We start from the raw sequence: 19,973 nt of genomic DNA, 5'->3' as shown, positions 1-19,973 counted from the left end.
CAAAGACAAACAAATTTTGTAAAAGCATCAATCAGGACGAAAACATACTCTTTCTTATCGCTTTTCCCGCTGAGCTTTCCTGTCGCGTCAATGTGCACCGTATGCCAAGGAATGGTCACTTTTGGTATAGGGTGTAGCTCCGCTTGTATTTTACCTGAATGACTTTTTGCGACTTTGCATGTTACACAGTTGTCTACTAGTTTACGAACATAGCGAGCCATTCCCTCGAACCAATAGTGATCATAAAGCTTCTCTAAGGTTTTTTCCCAACCCAAATGAACAATTGTGTCATGCACGTTGGTAACGACAGAAAACCTCAGGGCCCTAGGTACTATAGGTAAGCACTTAGTACGACCGTTGCGCTGAATTTTACGGTAAAGAACGCCCTTACGAACCTCGTATGTTTTTGCAATATCGTCTGACATTAGACCGTCGTTAAATGCCGTCTTAAGTTTTTGAATGTCCTCGTCTCGCTGCTGTTCTGCTAGCAGCCAATTTTCAGAGAGTTCCGTCAAGTTAACATGTTTATCAGCTACTTTTGAAATCTGTTGTTTTGTTACTCTAGGCAAAGGGTTGCGCGAAAGAAAATCAACGTGACCCATATGTTTCCCGGCTCTATAAACGACATCGAAATCAAAAGATTGTAAATAGCACCACCAACGGTGCACGCGAGGAGTTAAGTCGGCTTTATCGCGCGAAGACTTGAGGGCGTTGCAGTCGGTTACTACCGTAAACTTTCTCCCATGTAAATATGACCGAAAATGCTTTACTCCGTTTACTACGGCTAGGGTCTCCAGCTCGTACGAATGGTACCTTGTCTCTGCCGGGGAGGTGCGTTTACTGTAATAACCTACCACGCGTCTCTTACCATCGATATTTTGCAACAAAATCGCACCATACCCGTCCGCGCTAGCGTCAGTATGAAGCTCCGCCGGATAGCGAGGGTCGAAAATAGTTAAAACCGGCTCGTTAGTTAAAATCGATATTATCTGCTGACGTATCTGTTCGTGATTTCCTTTCCAGATGAAAGGGCACTTACCCGACGTAAGCCTGTGTAACGGAGCCATAATACGTGAAAAATTGGGCACAAATTGGCGAAAATACGAGGCCAGACCAATAAACTGTCTAAGTTGGGTAACTGACTCTGGCGGTGGTAATGCAGACAATGCCTCAAATTTTCGCTTGTTAGGCTTGATTTCCCCTGCTTCTACTTCATAACCTAGGAACTGCACACGTTTTTTGAGAAATGAACATTTTTTTAGATTTAGAGAAAACCCTGCCTTCGTTAATGTGTTCAACACTATACGCAACCTCTCCAGGCCTTGCTGCTCTGTCTCGGACACAATCAAAATATCGTCAACATAAACGATGACGTAAGTATGCGCTAACTCACCCAAGGCCTGTACAATCGCCCTCTGAAAGACCGAAATCGCATTACGTAAGCCGAACGGCATAGATAGGTACGAAAATTGACCAAAATTCGTAACAAATGATACGCGATCAACTGACTCCTCACTCATAGGTATCTGATGGAATCCACTTGCACAATCTAGCTTTGAAAAGAATTTAGCACCATACAAGCGAGAAATTTGGTCTGAAATTAACGGTAGCGGGTATCTATCCGGAACAGTGTTTTTATTTAAGTCGCGATAATCTACGCACATACGTTTACTACCATCTGGTTTTTCAACTAAAAGCGCGGGACTGGCGAATGGAGATTGACTAGGCTTTATTATGTTTGCTGCTAACAGTTCATTCAAACGTTCACGCATTAATTCACTCTCAGCAGGCGAACATCTGTACGGTCGTTTTTGCACCGTGCGATTTGGGTCTATCAAACGTATTTCGCATTTACCAGTTGTTACGCGGGTAGTTGGAAACCCATGAGTAAAATGATCACAGTAATCACTCAATAACTCCACAAGAGCGGGCCTACTTTCGGAAGAACAGTCCGTATCTACCTGCTCAAAACTAATTACTTGTTTGTTTTCATTTGTTTTCTCGCAAGTATTTACTTCACATTGACATTTCTTCGATAGCGAAAACAAATTTTCTCCTATCGTTACGATAAAACCTTTACCTAAGATTTCGCGGCCTACTAACATATCGCTGCTCAAGTACGCATCAGGTAGAACATGAAATAATATTTCCATTGGAAAGTCACAAACCTCAGCTAGGCAAGCAATTTGCTCGGTGCTATTTACTTTGTTGTTACCAATACCGATTAAAGACACTAATTTTTCGTCACGTTTGCCAGCCATTTTACTAGCAAGGCTCTCTTTAACTAAGGAACACTCAGAGCCTGTATCAAAGTGAAATGTAAACTGCTTACCGAGTTGAGACAGTGATCCAGTTGGCGGTGCAATGGCACACACGTTGACGCGTCGCTCGGTCGCCGCTTGGCTCGTTGAGCTGGTGGCACTGGTGCAGCGACTCGCGATGTGGCCTTGAGTGCCGCACTTGAAGCATACGACGGATGTACTGGTAGACGGCTTGGGTGTTGCGTGAGATGCGACCGCTTTCTTTGTTTTCATTCGACATTCGGCTTGTTTGTGACCTATTTTACCACAACCGAAGCATTTGAGTTGTGTAGTAGACAGTCTCGGGCGTTTGATGTTATCATCCTTACTTTTATCTTCATGAGTTGGTGCTTTTCTCTTCAAATAAGAAAAAGCCTGTAATTCCTTTTGTAATTCATCTCGCGAAGTAACCTCAGTAGTAAAAGCCAGGCGTTGAAGTCTCGTATCCATATGTGCTAAGTGTGCAAGCACGATTGATAGCATTACACGTTCGGTGTCGACGTTTTTAAAACGATTCATGAGGGACGACATAACACGGCTTGCGTATGCACCATACGTTTCCTTTTCCCCGGGTTTATCAGTAGCAAGGTTAATTAGTGTGGCTGCTAAAGTTTCACTTGGGGCAAACCTTGCAATGAATAGTTCCTTGAACTTTTGCCACGTAATACCAGGGTAAATGATCCGTGACAGCCACGTCGACGCTGCTCCTTTCAATGCCTTGCTGATGGCAACAACAAGCTGACCGCCTTCTAATGGAGTATCGGTCATACACACGTCGGCAGTAGTAGCCCAAGACAGTGCATCGTTGTCTTGCTTATCGGGATCGAAGTCTGGAAAAACCACACGCGAAGTGTTGGTTATCGCTGCTGGGCTTCGCAGCGCTTCGATAAGCGCGCGCATTTGCTGGTTTTGAGCCTCGAGGATTTGCTGCCATGGTACGTCAGTTCCGGTGCCACTAATACGTGTCTCATTTGCTCGATTAGATCCCACTTCTGATGACGGATCAATATCTTCAGACATTGGGCGTTGCTGGGTAATTCGAGTATTGAGACAATGATGGAAATCAAATGGTTCTTTATTTATTGGATACACAATTATCGAGCACTAAGTAACACAATGTAGCGAGGACAGTTCCGTGGTAGGACCAAGGTGTTCACTCTAGCGCAGTCAGTCGGAGAATGAATCACGTCTTGGCCTGCCCGACTCCATCCTAGCGCACGAAGTGGGGCTAGCTGGTTCGATGTGACGTCAGCTACCCGATCGACCAATCATAGCTGTTCGCGCGCTGCGCTACAATTGAGCGTCCGTACTAATAGCCGATCTGTCTCCGACATATATATTTCTGTGATCTCAGAAACGGTTCTAACGATTTCGCTGAAATTTGGTATATGGGGGTTTTTGGGGGTATACAATCGATCTAGATTAGTCTTATGTTTGGGAAAACGCGTGTTTTCGAGTTTTGATGCGTTATTCTTTCGACGCAGAATATGGTCGCTAATTTCGTGTTGCCAGCCTCTGTCCGTCTGGTCCAGCGGGTTAAGACGCGGACGGCTAGAAACGAGTGTTACAGGTTCGAATCTCGCCCGGTGACTAACTTTTGTTTTTTTTTATGTTCAAGTTTATATATAATTTTTTAATTTTTATTGTTTTAGACAAGTTTAATTTAGTAAAAAATTGTAGTTAAGATTATCACCTATACACCACCATATTACAATAAATAGTTATAACCGAGCAAAGCTCGGTCGCCCAGGTACGGTAGGGTTTAGGGTCGGCAACGCGCATGTAACTCCTCTCGAGTTGCAGGCGTACGTAGGCTACGGAGACTTAAATCTGATACATTACGGAATAATCGCATGTAAACAAACCGATTACACCCCGTATGTACATTGGCTGCTCCTAAAATAAACCGAGAATCGCATTACATAACGCGTTGTTAACTAGAAGAATCTTATTACGCTTATATTATTACAAGTACATAGATTACAGATTACATGGCTCCCGTATTACGAGTATATCTGTAACCTGCATATATTATATCTGTACGGTGTGTATTTTTATACCACGATGGCAAATAAATACATTCGGATAACTGCATTACTGTTCGTTACTGATGTAATGTTATAGTACAGCCAGCAAACGAGCAGACGAGCCGTCTGATGGAAAGCGGTCATCGTCGCCCATGGACATAAGCAACATCATAGGAGCCACTTAAGCGTTACCGACCCTCGAGAACTCTAAATACCCGCGTCTTGAAGAATCCCATGTCGTAGCGCAAAGGAAATACCTCAGGAGGCAACTCATTCCACATTCTGCACGTTCTAGGAAGAAGCGAGCGAGATGTCTGCACAATTATACTAATAGTATACTTCTGGTCAGAAGTGTTTCATGAGAAAATTGAAAGTTTGTACGGAACCCTCGGTGCGCGAGGTAAACGAACTCGCACTTGACCGGTTTTTTTTTAGTTTTAACAACGATCCACATTCCGAGCATGAGAAAAAAGCTCATAAATAACTCCACGTGTATTGTACCGCGAGAGAATGTGTCCGAGTTATGTATGATTTCTCGGTCATTCGCGAAAAATATGCCTGCGGTTTAAATTCCCATTCGAACCATACAAAATGTTTGAAAAGAGTTGTGGCAATTAAGTACATATTCACAGAGAATGACCCTCATGTCATGTATTACCTAAGTTTAAGGGGGTCCCTAACGCCAATGACCTTCAATCTGAATCCCTTAGTTTTCTAATGTTTTTAATGCTAATCATATTAACAGCAACGGCTGTAAGCAATATAGTATCCCATATTTACTTCAAAGTTCATTATCTTCAAGATATTAGGCATCAAAGTTGAAGAATTTTAGGCCAAAAAACTGGTTTTCTGGCCATAACTTTTTTGTTAATTAATTTAAAATTAAACTCTCTGACAATTTTTTAGAGACGTCAAAGACGAATCCAAATATGTAGATCTCATATATGTTTATCCTTCATAGCAATCTAGTTACGAAAATAGTGTTTGTTTAGACAATGTTTATAAAAATCATAAAAAAAGAAGTATTAATTTCTTTCAAAATCCGGCAGACAAAAATGGAGATAAAAGATTAAAGAACCGATAGCCGTTTGTCTTATAATTCTATCTGTAGTGCAAAAAAAGGAGTAACGACTCAAAACTCGCCAAAAATTGATGAATACCGCGGGGAGCCCCTTAAGCGTTTTCTGAATAAATTTCTTCTATTCTATTCTAATCTTTCCTGTAATCGTAATAACCCCTCTGGTGTTGCGGGTATCCATGAGCGGCGGTAATCGCTTACCATCAGGTGATCCGTCTGCTCGTTTGCCTCCTCTAACATAAAAAAAAGTACTAAACACAATTTTAGGAAATGCTTTTGGCATTCATTCCGTCTTTTGTACGATAAGTTTTTCTTTGCATAAAATAATCTTCAACCTCGACCCTTATTTTTAGAATGACCCTTATTTCATAAAACTGTGCTTCAATTCCTAAAAAAATAAGCCTTAATCCCACCTAAGTTCCTACCTTACCAAGCTTTCGTCGGTATAGTTAGTGCGGGGCAAGTCGTGTTGCTAGACGGACCTGTGCTGCGTTGCGCGCGTGGCCAACCGAAGTTCTATTTCAAACGCATACTTCTGCCTGCTCGATCTTTTGCAGCGGGTGGAGCGGTGAGTGGTATGAGTTGCGCCCAAACGCGCGGGGCCGTTGGCGTTGGGTGCAGCCTTAAATTTTCATGCTCCCTCTTTGTGTAAAATTGTTAAATACATTTACTAACTTGAGATCTTTATCTATCCTCGGCCACCCCTTTAAATCGATGAATTTCACTCGATAGATAAAAAACCTAAAAGTGGGTCACCTTGTATAATTCTTACGTTACTCTACTAGTAAACAGGCCTACATGAATTAATGATGTGACATTACTTGATTTACATACAAATAAACGTCATAGATGGCGTCAGATATATCTGAATACTGATAGTATAGCAATCACGTGTATCTTTAAACCAATGATTTATAACTCAATATAGGTTATAGGTGTTCCAAAACTGTAGCGCTTACCTTGTGACAAAATGTACAAGTTGCCTTTAGTCGCGTCTAGGCAAGCGAGAAATGTTCACGTGCTAACGCGGTCACCGAAGAAAGAGGCAAGCTTATGTTTAACAACGAGTATGACAAAGATGAATGCAATGCGAAAATTAATCAAAAATAACAGATTTCTTCGTAGGTATAGAAATAAACATGGAAGTATTTTTTGTGCTCCTTATGTATGAGTATAAACTATCTACATTTATACACGGTGCCCGTGAGCAGTGCGAGAGATTTTAACACAGTGGTTCCTAACCTTTTCAGTTCTATCACCCCTAAGACTAACTAGGGATCCTGATTTTACCCCTCCTCTCAATAATCATCAATAGTTTTTCTTATAGGTACAATCTTTGTTATGTTTAATTAAGCTTATTACCCCCGTGAAATACCAGTTTTACCCCCAGGTTAGGAACAGCTATTTCAGTATATCCCTGATCATATTTAAAGACTAAAATGTCCTATAAACTTTTTTGGAACTCGCCTGATTTCAGAGTTAAAGCTACTTACAAAAAAAAAATCGTTTATCGTTACTTAGTGCAAAACGCCTTTTTGATGGCAATGTTTCCACTATCCACTCACGTGCTTCATATTTTTCAGTGACTTCTATTTTTTTTTTTAATAGCCTACATTGTGTCCCACTGCTGGGCAAAGGCCTCCCCTGTTTTCCGGCACTCGTCACGGCTTTGTGCATACTCCCGCCAGTCGCCACGAAATGAGGTCGTCTCGCCATCTCGTTTTTGGTCTTCCTCTGCCTCGGGGGATCTGTGGTGTGGTGACTTCTATTATTATAATAAAATAAGGGTGACAGCTGGTAACCACAGTTACCAAAAGCACGTGAGTGGCTATGGGACCTAGTCCAAATATCCTTATTGATAGATGTCAAAAAGTGACAAGTAACACTTTGCAGAAAATAGGTTCAACAAAAAAAAAAGTTCAAATTGTTTATGAATTTTAGGACCCGGGTACGTCCTTAAACTACGTCCAAAAGAGAGGTATGGGCATTGTGAATTTCATCTCGCTTTGTGTGGTAGGGCATAGCACAGCGGATGTCATTCCAGATCTAGAGCAGAGCCCAACTGGGGAAGTACCTCCACCTTACAGAAAACCGCAGCCAAATAACACTAGACCCTACTCATAGTGTTGTGTTCCTGCCGGTGAGTAAGGTTGCCAGAGCCAATGAGGGGGGGCGGGTTTAGGGTCGGCAACGGGCATGTAACTCCTCTGGAGTACATAGGCTACGGAGACTGCTTACCATCAGGCGGGCCGTATGATTGTTTGCCACCGACGTAGTATAAAAAAAAAACAGTTTTACAAAGTACAAAAAAATAAAAAAATAAAACTTTTTCTTGTGCAATTGACCTATACTTATATACTAAACATTTTTTCCTTCTTATGGCGTCAGAAATGCATGGTTAAAATCCCTCGGGTTCCTCGTGGGCACTTTGTAGTTATATAATATCATAGATTTAAACTAAAAATAAACGAAGTTTTACTTTAAAAATGCGTACTCCCATCTTAAGGAAATTTTACTTCGTGCCTCGCACAGCTATACTCTGTATCTTTAGGTATTTAAATAAAAGTGTACAAACAATTAGTAAATTTTCGGGTAGTTATAACATTTATTGGTTAACCTACCAAATACAAAACCGCCTGGCTCTGTCACTGAACGACCTGACTTTAACCTACATTGTTTGATCATGTAACGTTTTCATCTACCCTTAACTGGCTTAAGGAGCTATTTGAGGGTAGATTTTGTTTATTTTTATTGAAATACCTAAAGATACAGAGTATAAACTGTGGAATGAACTGTGTGAACTGTGTGTGCCTGCGGTAGTTCCGGACCGATGAGACCTTCAAGAGGACTTACCCCCATGTTAAACGCCGGCACGCACTTGTTACCCATCAGGTGTTTCAGGTGTCCATTTTGCAGGTAGTGGCACGCACCGTTTTAGTTAACAATAGACAAAGGATAAGCCGTTGGGGGCCAGCTACAAATCTAACGACTATAACATGTATGTCTGTCTGTTCTAGCATGGCACATGCGCATGACGAGGACTACGAAGACAGGTACTACTCGTCGGGCCGTGACAGCGATGACAGCCCCATCTTGTATAACAGGTAATGTATAAAATAAGGAAAAAAATGTTGCTGAAGCCCAGGATCCCGCAGTATATCCATACTAACACAATGATTGAGGTTTATTCATTCCTAGTAACAAATAAAACGCCGATCACTGAATATAATACCTATACCATCCTGTATGTTATTTTATGATATACAGTGTGTCCCTAGCCATTGGACAAAGCCGAAAGGTACATATGCATTAGGGTATTTAGAACCAGTGTACAAAGTATCATAACAACCGGTATAGCGGTTTCGAAGAAATTAACAAATTACCAATTTTTACTTTGGAGCAGCCTGTATGTGTTAGTGGCTCCTAAGGTAATATCCTCAAAGAATAGTATGGAACCTTTTTGATTTTCTTTTTTATTTATGACACTAATAAGCTTCTGACTTTTAAAAAATGTCGTCATTATCATATATTTCTAACAAATTGTCATTAACAGAGTTAGCCAAGGCTCTTCAAAAAGTCCTTATTAGTGAATTAGTGATGCTAAAATTGATGAAAATACAGTAGCTACTTAGAGGTCCACTAAAGGTAGTTTAACATGTTCTTATAATCCATAAGAATTTATTGGCATACTATTCTGCCCTAAGATTTGTAGATGGAAACAACCCTATTATTTCAATCCAAACGACATAGTACATTACGATACAAGTAAAAATAGGAAATTCGAAGCGAGTGGCGATAAATTAAAACACGACCAAAGGGAGTGTTTTAAATCGACACGAGTTGCGAATTACCTATTCGCACATGTATCGTACAACGTTTTACAGTACATATGGCCCTTTAAATGTTCGACACAGTAACGTAATATGCTACTTCTCGCACTAGTGCTATAAAGTAGCCCCATATGTACTGTAAAATATGTTTACGCACAGGTATGCAACCCGCAGCGCGCGCTCTGAGTCGCCGGAGCCGCGCACGCGCCGGTCGACGGTCACCGCCCTGGCCAAGTTCTTCCTGTTCTGCACGGCCATGATCATGTTCTGTGTTCTGCTGTACATACCCGTCTATAATAAGGCCAATGATCAAATGTTTAAAGGTCAGTCTTGGCAACCCCTAACTATCCACCGTAACTATAACCACCCACCATCCTAACTAACTATGTACATTATGCGCTGTTGAGGTTTTCTCAAGACCAGTAACTTATTGTTACTAAAAAAGTTTTTAAGTTTTGCGGGGAAAAAATATAATGCAACCATTTCACCAAAAAAAATTAGGAACATTCGGAAGGTATTTTATCCATTTTTTTAATGAATCCTTGATTTTCAATCATTTCAGCCCCTTGTACAAAATATGGTGAGTTGAATTGTAATCATTCATAGCCCAAATGATTCTTGTTTACTGCATAGTTGAAAACCGAAACGACATGTGTCACTGCAAAATTTGAAAAATGCTCCCAAGGAAACTCATTTATTTTATGTTTAAAAAGAGAAAATAAAAAAATTAACCCATTTCAGCCCCTAGTTTTAGAAATGTATTTTTAATTACATTATCAGTTTTTGAATAAATGCTAAAAGTTGCGTCGTAATCTTGAATGAGACAAGAAGTATTTTGCAAAATACGCTCGTCTCTCCTACAGACGATAAGGGCTCTTAATTAGGTGTTGATTATGCAAATTTGCCCTATTTTTTTAACTCGGGTGAAAGGTACCATTCCATCCCATGGTTAACAATCTACTATACTAATAGCTTCTGTTTAGCCTGTTGCGGCGGAAGGGTAACTACGGAACCCTACATGAGCATGGCCCGACATGCTCTTGGCCAGTTTCATTTTCAACTATCTTTAGTCATAAGAAGTAGTTTTTCATTATTCAGTAATAAAATTCATGAATGAATTAAGTAGGTATACTTTATCTTTACAATGCTATAAATACTATTTTGGAAGTTTTTCTGTATTTTTAATGCTTTTTCAGGTGCTGCTGTCGCTGGCTGGTCCATTAATACAAACCGCGACACTAAAATATACGTTCAACCGAACAACGTGACCACCATACACGAACCCAAACACATCTGCTCCCCACACACTAGAGACAAAAAGAACAACTTATTCCTTCTCATAATAGTATGCTCCTCCACCACACACTTCGACAGAAGAGTAGCCATAAGAGAAACCTGGGGGCATTATAAAACATATTTACAATTATCTAAAATTTATAACGAAACTAGGGAAAAGTATAAAGATTATAATTATACTTACGATTTATATCCATTAGATAGTCATATTAATAGTAGTGAGAAAACTAAAAGAGATATCAGCAGCTTCAAACATTTGCTGCCAGAGTTAGCTAAGGCTCTTCAAAATGATCTTAATGGTAATCAAATTGAAGAGAAAACAGAAGTACCTGAGGAAAAGAGATTCGAAGATGATGTTATGCTACCTGAATTTGATATGAATAAAGAATTAGGTGAAGATAACGATTATAATTACGATTACGAGAGCAACGTTATGAAAATACCTCCAAAAGGTTACGAAGATAATACCAATTTAGATAAGGTTCTTAGTATGTTAAGGAAAGATAAGCATTTTCTTAAAGAAGATGATATTCAAGTTAAAGAAGAAACATTTAAATTAGAAGGAGAACCAGATTTCAAACTCTTGTTCCTTCTTGGTTTGCCGAGTAATGAGAATGATACAGAAGTACAGAGTAAGATAGAAGAAGAAGTGCAGAAGTACGGAGATGTTTTGCAGGAGGGTTTCATTGATTCTTATAACAATCTTACTTTGAAATCTATTATGATGTTGAAGTGGGTTACGAATAAGTGCAATGAGAGCGGTAAGTAAATAATATCCCACTTTTTTACAGTCCAACCGAATAAATATATTTCAGTATTATCTATTAAATAAGAATTTATTTATTTGAAGTTCGATATGTTCGTCCGTCTGTTCGCGGCTAAGCTCAGAGGATCATAGTACAGAAAATAAAAAAAACTATTTTAGAAATATAAAAACTACATAATCAATCTTATACGGGTTTCGTTTTGAGGTATGGAACCCGAAAGATCTCACATCTTTCACATCACTGAATAGTACATTACGATACAAGTGCGAAAAATAGGAAATTCGAAACGAGTGGCGATAAATTAAAACACGACCGAAGGGAGTGTTTTAAATCGACACGAGTTGCGAATTACCTATTCGCACATGTATCGTACAACGTTTTACAGTACATACCCTTTAAATGTTCGACACAGTAACATAATATGCTACTTCTCGCACTAGTGCTATAAAGTAGCCCCATATGTACTGTAATAGAATTTATCAAAACGATTGTAATGCGTCTTTGTTAGTTTTTAATTTAACTTTGTGTCTCAGTATCTCACATAGATACGTGCGGGTCAAATCTAAGCTAAACTAAAACCGATTCCTGACTTTCAATTGGACTCAAATTTGCTGTACCCGTGAATGACGGTAATATCAAGCTGATCTGACTATGGAGACCGAAGGCTATAGTAACTAGATGATAAAAAGTGACCTCATTGAGTTAAGTTTTGTTAAAATCTTGATGAAAGAATGAAAATACAGGCGAAGATAAAATTAAAAAAAGGTTTTATCTCATAAAACATTTCTTTCCCAGTCCGCTACATCCTAAAAACAGACGACGATATGTACATCAACGTGCCTGCGCTGGTCACGAACCTGCGAAACCGTTCGCGCGACCACGATCTCAAGCACCCGAACAGCAAGGAGTACCTGCTTATTGGGGATCTTATATGTGGCGCTAGGCCGGTCGCTGATAAGCATAATAAGTGGTAAGTTGACAGTTTTATACATAAGGTTAATGTGGAAGAAACCGGCATACAACATTTTTGGTTGGGGAAAACTGTCATGGAGCCAGGGATCGGAAACCGGTATTTTTTGTATGGGAACGAAAACGGTATATTTTCGTTCCTTGTTAATTATTTCATTCCTAATCGGGCAATCTAATAATACGAAGTCGTTATCTAAAAACACAACTGAGTTCTACATTTTGAGTATAAAATAAACCGAAATATATGGTTATTTCGATGTGTTTGCAAAAAACCAGTTCCGATCCCTGCATGGAGCAAAAACTATCTTAGACTAATGTAAGTGGAGTATTTATACAAACACTAGGGTTAAAAGCGACGAAAGTCTTCTCCACATTGACCTTACTAGTTTCTTCACACATCAAGATTAAGATCACCTCAAACGGTTATATCTATGCACGGTACGAGAGGCAATATACTCGTCAACGAAAAGTGATCCTCGTCAATCTTAGGGCTAGAGAATAGAGACCTAAACTTAAAAACCCGAATAGCAAAGAGTTCTTATAGGGGACCTCATATGTGGCGCTAGGCCCGACGCTTATAATATAATAATTATACAAAAGTTCTTTATATAGATAACTAGGATCCACATATTGTTAGCATTATTGTTATAAGCATAAGCAAAATAAATAAGTGGTGACTACTACTAATACTACTATTTTCTCACGAATGTGAACTCCAACCCGAGCATTAAGGTTTTTTTTTTAAGTGACGCTAACGACCTGACTCATTGCACAGTACGTAACTTAGTTGTAAAGTTGCCCCAAAGCATAATTCCGTATAGAAGGACAAATGCGACATAGCCGTGGTCTGGGCAGTTGTTTCTTTTGTTAAGGCAAAAGTAAATACATTTGTAAAGTAAATATTGTTATGAATGTTTGTTACTCACTGTTTCAATTGAAATAACAATCAATGTGTCCAGAAAATTCATACAATCACAACTATTTATGAATTGTGTTTTACAGCGAATAGTTAGCGGGCCCGTTAACTGTAACCAATTAGTCTTTTCGCAGTAATTATTAATCAACAGATTATAAATATGAATTATTCAATCCGGTTTCAATTTGCGGATATTCATATCAGCTAACACAACAATATTGTTTGTGTTAAATATAAATTGCATTAATATTGTTTTATCAAAGTTGCAAATGGCGTAGGTAGTTATGAATTATCGTCAAAAAGTTGGATGCCAAATGGATGTCAATGAAAATAATATCGTTATTCTTTGTAACTCATATTTGAAATGGAAATTAATATGCTAAGGAATTAAACTAAGTCATAACCGGTTAGTCCCTAAAAGAAAGATTAAAATAAAAAACCAGAAAGTACCTGAATTATGTCCAGATAATTTTTACTTAAGTAGGTATTAAAAATTCTACTACTTACATAAAAATGATTTTCATTCATAATTATATTCTATTAAACGACAAAAATGTTTGAAACTTAAAACTATCCACATTTTTGTACCCTTCCCCCCCCCCCCCCCTTTTGCTTTTTTTCCCTTGTGTCCCTGTGTGTATGAGTACTAGTCGACGATATACATACTTATATATACTTATTTGCATAGAAAACATCCATAACTCAAGAAAAAAATCGTGATATCCAACAAATTAATTCCTCTAAAGGGATTCGAACCCGATATCCCCTGCTGTAGGCAAGGTCACAACCGACTAGCCTAGAAGTCTGTAGAAGTGATATAACCAAAGCCCGGGTGAAATTATGTGTTGACGTCTCAATAGTGCGAGGACACACATTTTATAAGTCGATGTCGATAAAAAAGCACGATGTACTGGACCACCTTTATGAAATTCAAAAATATTATAATTGTAAACAAAATTAAAATTAACTGTTTGTATTTTTTTAATATTTTATGTAATTTTCATAATATACAATTAACATTTTTTCTAAATTTTCCGATTTTAAACTCCTTCGCCATTCCATTTCAGCCAACTAAAGGATCGTTATAAATGTACTGTAGTAATCGGGGCAAATTTAAATAATTCATAACAATTATGAATTACTTCTAGTACGTAGGTCCACTTCTTTACCAGATATCAAATTATTTAAGATTTTTAAAGTTTTTTTTTCAACACATTCGGATATTTATTGTGAATAACTTTACCTTGATGATGTAAACGTAATCTTGACAAGTGTACTTTCAACTTTTGGCCGATATTTAAACTGGCTTCCAGGCTTAAATTTTGGTTTTGTAATTGTTCTATGGTACTATTATTGACACATTATTGTTTATCCATTTGAGATCGCTCAATATATTTATATCGTTCATTGCACGTTTTTAGTTTTCATCAATAAATTTCTGATTCAAAAATTGTTCGTATGGATGTCGATAGAATAGTCGATATTTAATTAAGCACTAGGAAAAGTGCATTTTTGCTACCGTCATCCGGGTTTTGGATATAACTTAACCAAAAAACGAATCCAACATTTACAGGTACAGCCCCCGCTACATGTACTCCGGACGCGTGTACCCTCGCTACCTGTCGGGTACCGGTTACGCGTTGTCCGCACCCACAGCCTCAGCGCTATACCGAGCCGCCTTGCACCAGACCTACTTCCATTTAGAAGATATCTACATTACTGGTGAGTACCTACGTGTCCACAGAAGGTGACGTATGGGAAACGAAACGAGATATTATACAATCTGCGATAAAAGATATCAATAGTACAGTAAGCTGCAGAGATAACTGACCTCCCCTGCAAATAAATGTCTATTCAGGGGGAGTCAGTTTTCTTTGCTGCTTACTATACATTGTACTTACATTAAGAGAGGTATGGCACATTATCAATAAAGCTCATTGCTCATGGTTCAAGTTTCCCAACTGTGCACGTCTCTCGGACTTCCCCTATCATTTGTGTAGTTTGTAAGAGACTTTTAAAGATTAAAGATGTTTTATCAGTAATGATTTTTTTACCATCATTTCACGCAGCATAATACCTTTAACAACCTAGAGCGGACATTAACGCAGGACATGGTTACACTAGCAAGGTATTTCAAAGCATGGCGCCTCACACCTAGCACAAGTAAGACCGAAACATGCTGTTTTCACCTACACAACAAATTGGCAAACCGCGAGCTCAAAGTTTCTCTCAACGGTTCGACCCTGAGACACAATTCTACTCCAAAATACCTCGGGGTCACCCTTGACCGCTCTCTGACCTTCAAAGAACATCTCACTTGTACGGGACGTAAACTACAAACACGCAACAACATCATTCACAAATTAACTGGTACATCCTGGGGAGCAAATGCTAACACTTTGCGTACATCTGCCTTATCGCTGGTATATTCCTCAGCTGAGTATTGCGCGCCAGTCTGGCTGGGCAGCGTTCACACCAACAAAGTCGATACGGAGCTAAATAAAACTATGCGACTCATATCCGGCACACTGTGTTCTACCCCATGCCACTGGCTCCCAGTTCTTTGTGGAATCCTGCCACCTGATTTGCGTAGAAAGGATGCGCTTATGAAAGAGACTTGCAAAATTAGAGGTAACCCAATTCTACCAATACACAGAGAATTCACGCACCCTGTAAATAGTCGCCTGAAGTCCAGGAACCCTTCCTACAGTATTGCGTCAACTCTTTCACAAGGAGACTACAACGCTAACCGGGAGTGGATGCAACTTTGGAGTACTGCAATGGATGGAAGGTTTGGATCGGGGATTATTCCGGGTAAGAAAATAGATGGGTTCGAGCTGCCGAGGCGGACATGGTGTAACCTTAATAGATTGCGGACCGGCCACGGTCGCTGTGCCCTATATAAATATCGTTGCGGGTGGGTGGAGTCTCCCGCCTGTCACTGTGGTGCCGAGGAGCAGAGTATCCGACATATTTTCCAAGAGTGTCCATCTACTCGATATACTGGAGGTCCCCCGGAAGACCTGATCAAACTGAACGACGAAGCTATCAAGTGGATTAATTCTTTGGAGGTCGACTTATGATTTCTCTGTATCTGTATAACATGCCATACGATTAAATAAAAAATACCATCATTTTGGATCGTATCAGGTCATTTATATAATAGAAACAAAAATGGGCCTAAAATTAATCCCTGGGGCACTCCTAGTATAATAACAGCTGGTTTTGACTGGGTGTCGTTTATCACTACAGTTTGAGTTTTTTTACTTATATTATTAGAAATTAGGTTAATAATAATTTTAGACATCCTGTTTTATTTATGTTTCGTTTTTAAAGTCAGGTGCTCAACACATTCAAACGCATTTGATCAGTCACAACGATTCCTAGATACTTTCTATATGTTATTAAAATACCTCTATGAGATTTACTCCCGGTTGCAGTTTAAATTATAGTGAATCCTGATCGATCACTCGCTTTGTGTTGCAGCATAGATATAGTATATTTTCTATAGATGTGAAATACGCGTGTGCCTGTGAGGGATAGACCATACGCAATGCGACAACATTAAAAACAATATTTAACATTCCTGACAACATACTAAAAACAATATATGTAATTTTGTTGGGTCCATTGTTGCTCGCCATAAAAAACGGTGGGTAAAAAAAACAATGTGGTGGGTAGACAATTAGGACTTTTTAGAAGTAGGCAGAAAGGAAAAGTGTGACTATGATATATTTGTATTTGTATTTGTATTTATTTATTGTATACATGTACAGTAATGCATCAGGATACATGGTGTTAAATATAATTTCTTAGGAATAGTACATGCTACCCTGTGAGGGCATTACAATGTCTTACTTCTATACTTATACCTATGTTATGTTCTGTCCATCTTATGTTAATAATACTAATATTTAATGATATAACTTATACAATTTAATTACATACATTTAAATTTATTCTCATTTAGCACATTTAAAAGTATTTATCACATTTAATTGAATATATAGAAAAACAATAATAGCGCTTTCCCCTCACTCATGTCAGATCCATTATATTATAGTTTGGTATACTGTATTTGCCTTACGCTATACTCTGTATCTTCAGATATTTAAATAAATAAATCTAGTGTGTATTTTGTAATTATATATATACAGTTTCTATTTGCGAGTTCCTGTAATTGGCTCTGTACTACTATCTAAAAAGTTTAATGTATTGTTATAGCTGTTGGAATTCATAGTATAAATAAATAAATAAACGTAAACAAACAATTTGTACATTTTCGGGTAGTTATAACATTTATTGGTTACAACCAAATAAAAAACCACTTGGATTTGTTACTGAACGACCTGACTTTAACCTGTATTATTTGACAGGTGTTAATGATTCACGGTTAGTTTCACTAGACTTAATAATCACGGTTTATATCCCGGTCGATTTAAGTCTACTGCATTATTTGATCATGTAATGTTTTTATCTACCCTCAACTGTCTTAACGAGCCATTTGAGGGTAGATTTTGTTTATTTTTATTTAAATGCCTAAAGATACAGATAATAGCACCCGAAAGAACGGGACGAGTATAACTTTACTATTTCTTATTACTGAGTGACAAGTGGTGTTTGGCAGAGTATATACAGGGTGATTTCGGGCTTGTGATCCAGAACCACTTTTTCTGAATCTATAAATGATTTACATTATCATACGGTAGTATTTGATTGAAAGATAATTAGTTTGATATTTATTATTTTTCAAGTAAAATTAATCTTATACGAAGTAATCATGGTCACCCTATGACTTTTGACATACGCTGTATGGAAAGCGACAAGACGTCACATTGAGTAGGGTGACCAAACTGTATGCAAACATGTTTTTTTCTACTCATCTGAAAAATAATCATAATTATGGGTGATAATAAATAATGAGCAACATCATTAGACTCATCTTTGAATTCTGTGTGATGTCTTGTTCTCTTGCTCCACGACCCCGAAATCACCCTGTATAGTTGTATTGCAGGCATGTGCGCGCTGCGCGCGTCGCCAGTGATCCCGCCGCGCGACGACGCCATGTTCTCGTACCAGCTGCTGGGCGCGGGGGCGGGGGCGGCCGGGGGGCGCGCGGGGGCGGGGGCGGGGGCGCGAGCCGGGGCGGGCGCCGCCTGCGCCGCGCACGCGCGCGTCACGGCGCACCACGTGGCGCCCGCCAACTTGTATAGTATAGGGCGGCGGCTGCGAAACCCCAGCAAGGTTGATCAGTGAGTCACGTATTATTATTTTATTTATTTATTTTAACTTGTGTGTAAAAAAAATACAAATCGCGGACTTAGTAATAATTTATAATTTTTATGATAAAAATAATTTATTAACAGGGTCATTGAACATTTTAAATTTAATATATATATACACTAACTTATTAAAACGCATAAAATACAAAAAATAATATAACTACTGTGTATAGGATATGTTTCTTTACTGTGTAAGTATACACCGTGTTTTCTTTTTCCGTTAATTTCAAGGGTGCATCCCTGAGCTTAAATTAAGTAATTTTCTTAGAGATACCGGTATTCTAATTAACTCCATTTCGGAGATAATCAATATTTAATTTTTATCTTGTACTTAAGGCTCTTATGAGCGTCTAAACTTGGCTTAGCGCCTGTTTACATACTGATTACTGTTAAGTATGAGTTAATACATTTGCTACTAAACGTAAATACTATTTCGGACGATTGATGTTAAAATGGACATTGATATGTCACAGTTTTCAATTGTTTCGTTGAGTTAAATGTAATGCCCGTATTACATTAAGAGGCTGTCAATACCTAAAGCGCGCACACTGTCTATTTGTATCGGAGTAAATGAGATAGCACTGTCGCATGTTACTGGGCCTGGGCAAGGGAATAATAAGAAAAATATTTAAATAATAAAAAGTGGATTATTAGTGTAATATTTAACTCGACCACGGTTTAGATATAAATGTTTTGAAATTTTGATTTTAATTGCAGACCCATAAGTCAAAACAATAAAGACATAAAACCGTTTAATTGTGATTTTAAGACCAATCTTTGCAATTATTTTCTATCGAGCCGATTTCGTTAAATCGTGTATCGAGTACGACCACGGTCTTTGAAATATAATTAATATGAACATATATTTTTCTTACTTGACTAAAACAAATAGTCTTTCTTAAAAAACTGTTTAAGTAACATAAATTTCAAGGACATTGGGTGTTGACAGCCTCTTAACGCTATAAGCAACATTTAATTAATTTTTATAAAAATAAAAAAAAAATAAAAAAAGTTTTTATTATGAAAATATACTATGCCTTAAAGTTTCCTTAAACGTAGGTACTTACCGATACCCCGAAGTAAACGGAATTCAATAAAAACACGGTGTATATATTATATATATATATATATAATTATCACTTAATTTTCCCTGAATATACATGGTGTTTTTTTAGCGCCGTTAACTTCGGGGTATGGCTAAGTACATTTAGGGAAACTGAATGGCATCGTTAATTTTCAATGTATTTTTTTTTAAACATGATTTTGCTACTAAACGTAAGTACTATCTCGGACGATCGATGTTCGAAATTAAATGTATATGTCACAGTCTTTAAATGTTTGACTGAATTAAATGTAATGCCACGTAATTACTTATTAAAAAAAAATGCCAATGCCATATCTATGTATAATAATTCAATGTTTTTTTTAGAACAATAATAACTGCATCAATAAATTGCTCTGATATTTAGATTAAGATATTTGTAAAATTTGACGATTTAAAAGTGCTT

At 38.2% G+C, this 19,973-nt stretch overlaps 1 protein-coding gene across 2 annotated transcripts in view; it reads left to right on the top strand.

Annotated features, from left to right (window-relative positions):
- LOC133532112 (uncharacterized) overlaps nucleotides 1-19,973 on the top strand; it is a 62,133-nt gene that overhangs the window by 29,318 nt on the left and 12,842 nt on the right. Inside the window, exons 2-8 of one of the 2 annotated variants that reach the window (XM_061870632.1) lie at nucleotides 8,423-8,509; nucleotides 9,395-9,558; nucleotides 10,432-11,292; nucleotides 12,094-12,268; nucleotides 14,757-14,905; nucleotides 18,198-18,269; nucleotides 18,324-18,435. In XM_061870632.1, the coding sequence (XP_061726616.1) occupies nucleotides 8,424-8,509; nucleotides 9,395-9,558; nucleotides 10,432-11,292; nucleotides 12,094-12,268; nucleotides 14,757-14,905; nucleotides 18,198-18,269; nucleotides 18,324-18,435 (1,619 nt within the window). In that variant the 5' untranslated portion in view covers nucleotide 8,423. Of the gene's footprint in view, nucleotides 1-8,422; nucleotides 8,510-9,394; nucleotides 9,559-10,431; nucleotides 11,293-12,093; nucleotides 12,269-14,756; nucleotides 14,906-18,186; nucleotides 18,270-18,323; nucleotides 18,436-19,973 lie in introns of those variants that run through there. The other variant, XM_061870631.1, reaches the window with a different exon arrangement.

Source organism: Cydia pomonella, chromosome 26 (genome assembly GCF_033807575.1).
Source record: "Cydia pomonella isolate Wapato2018A chromosome 26, ilCydPomo1, whole genome shotgun sequence".
Taxonomy (NCBI): domain Eukaryota; kingdom Metazoa; phylum Arthropoda; class Insecta; order Lepidoptera; family Tortricidae; genus Cydia; species Cydia pomonella.
This window is presented reverse-complemented; position numbering and strand designations above follow the sequence as displayed.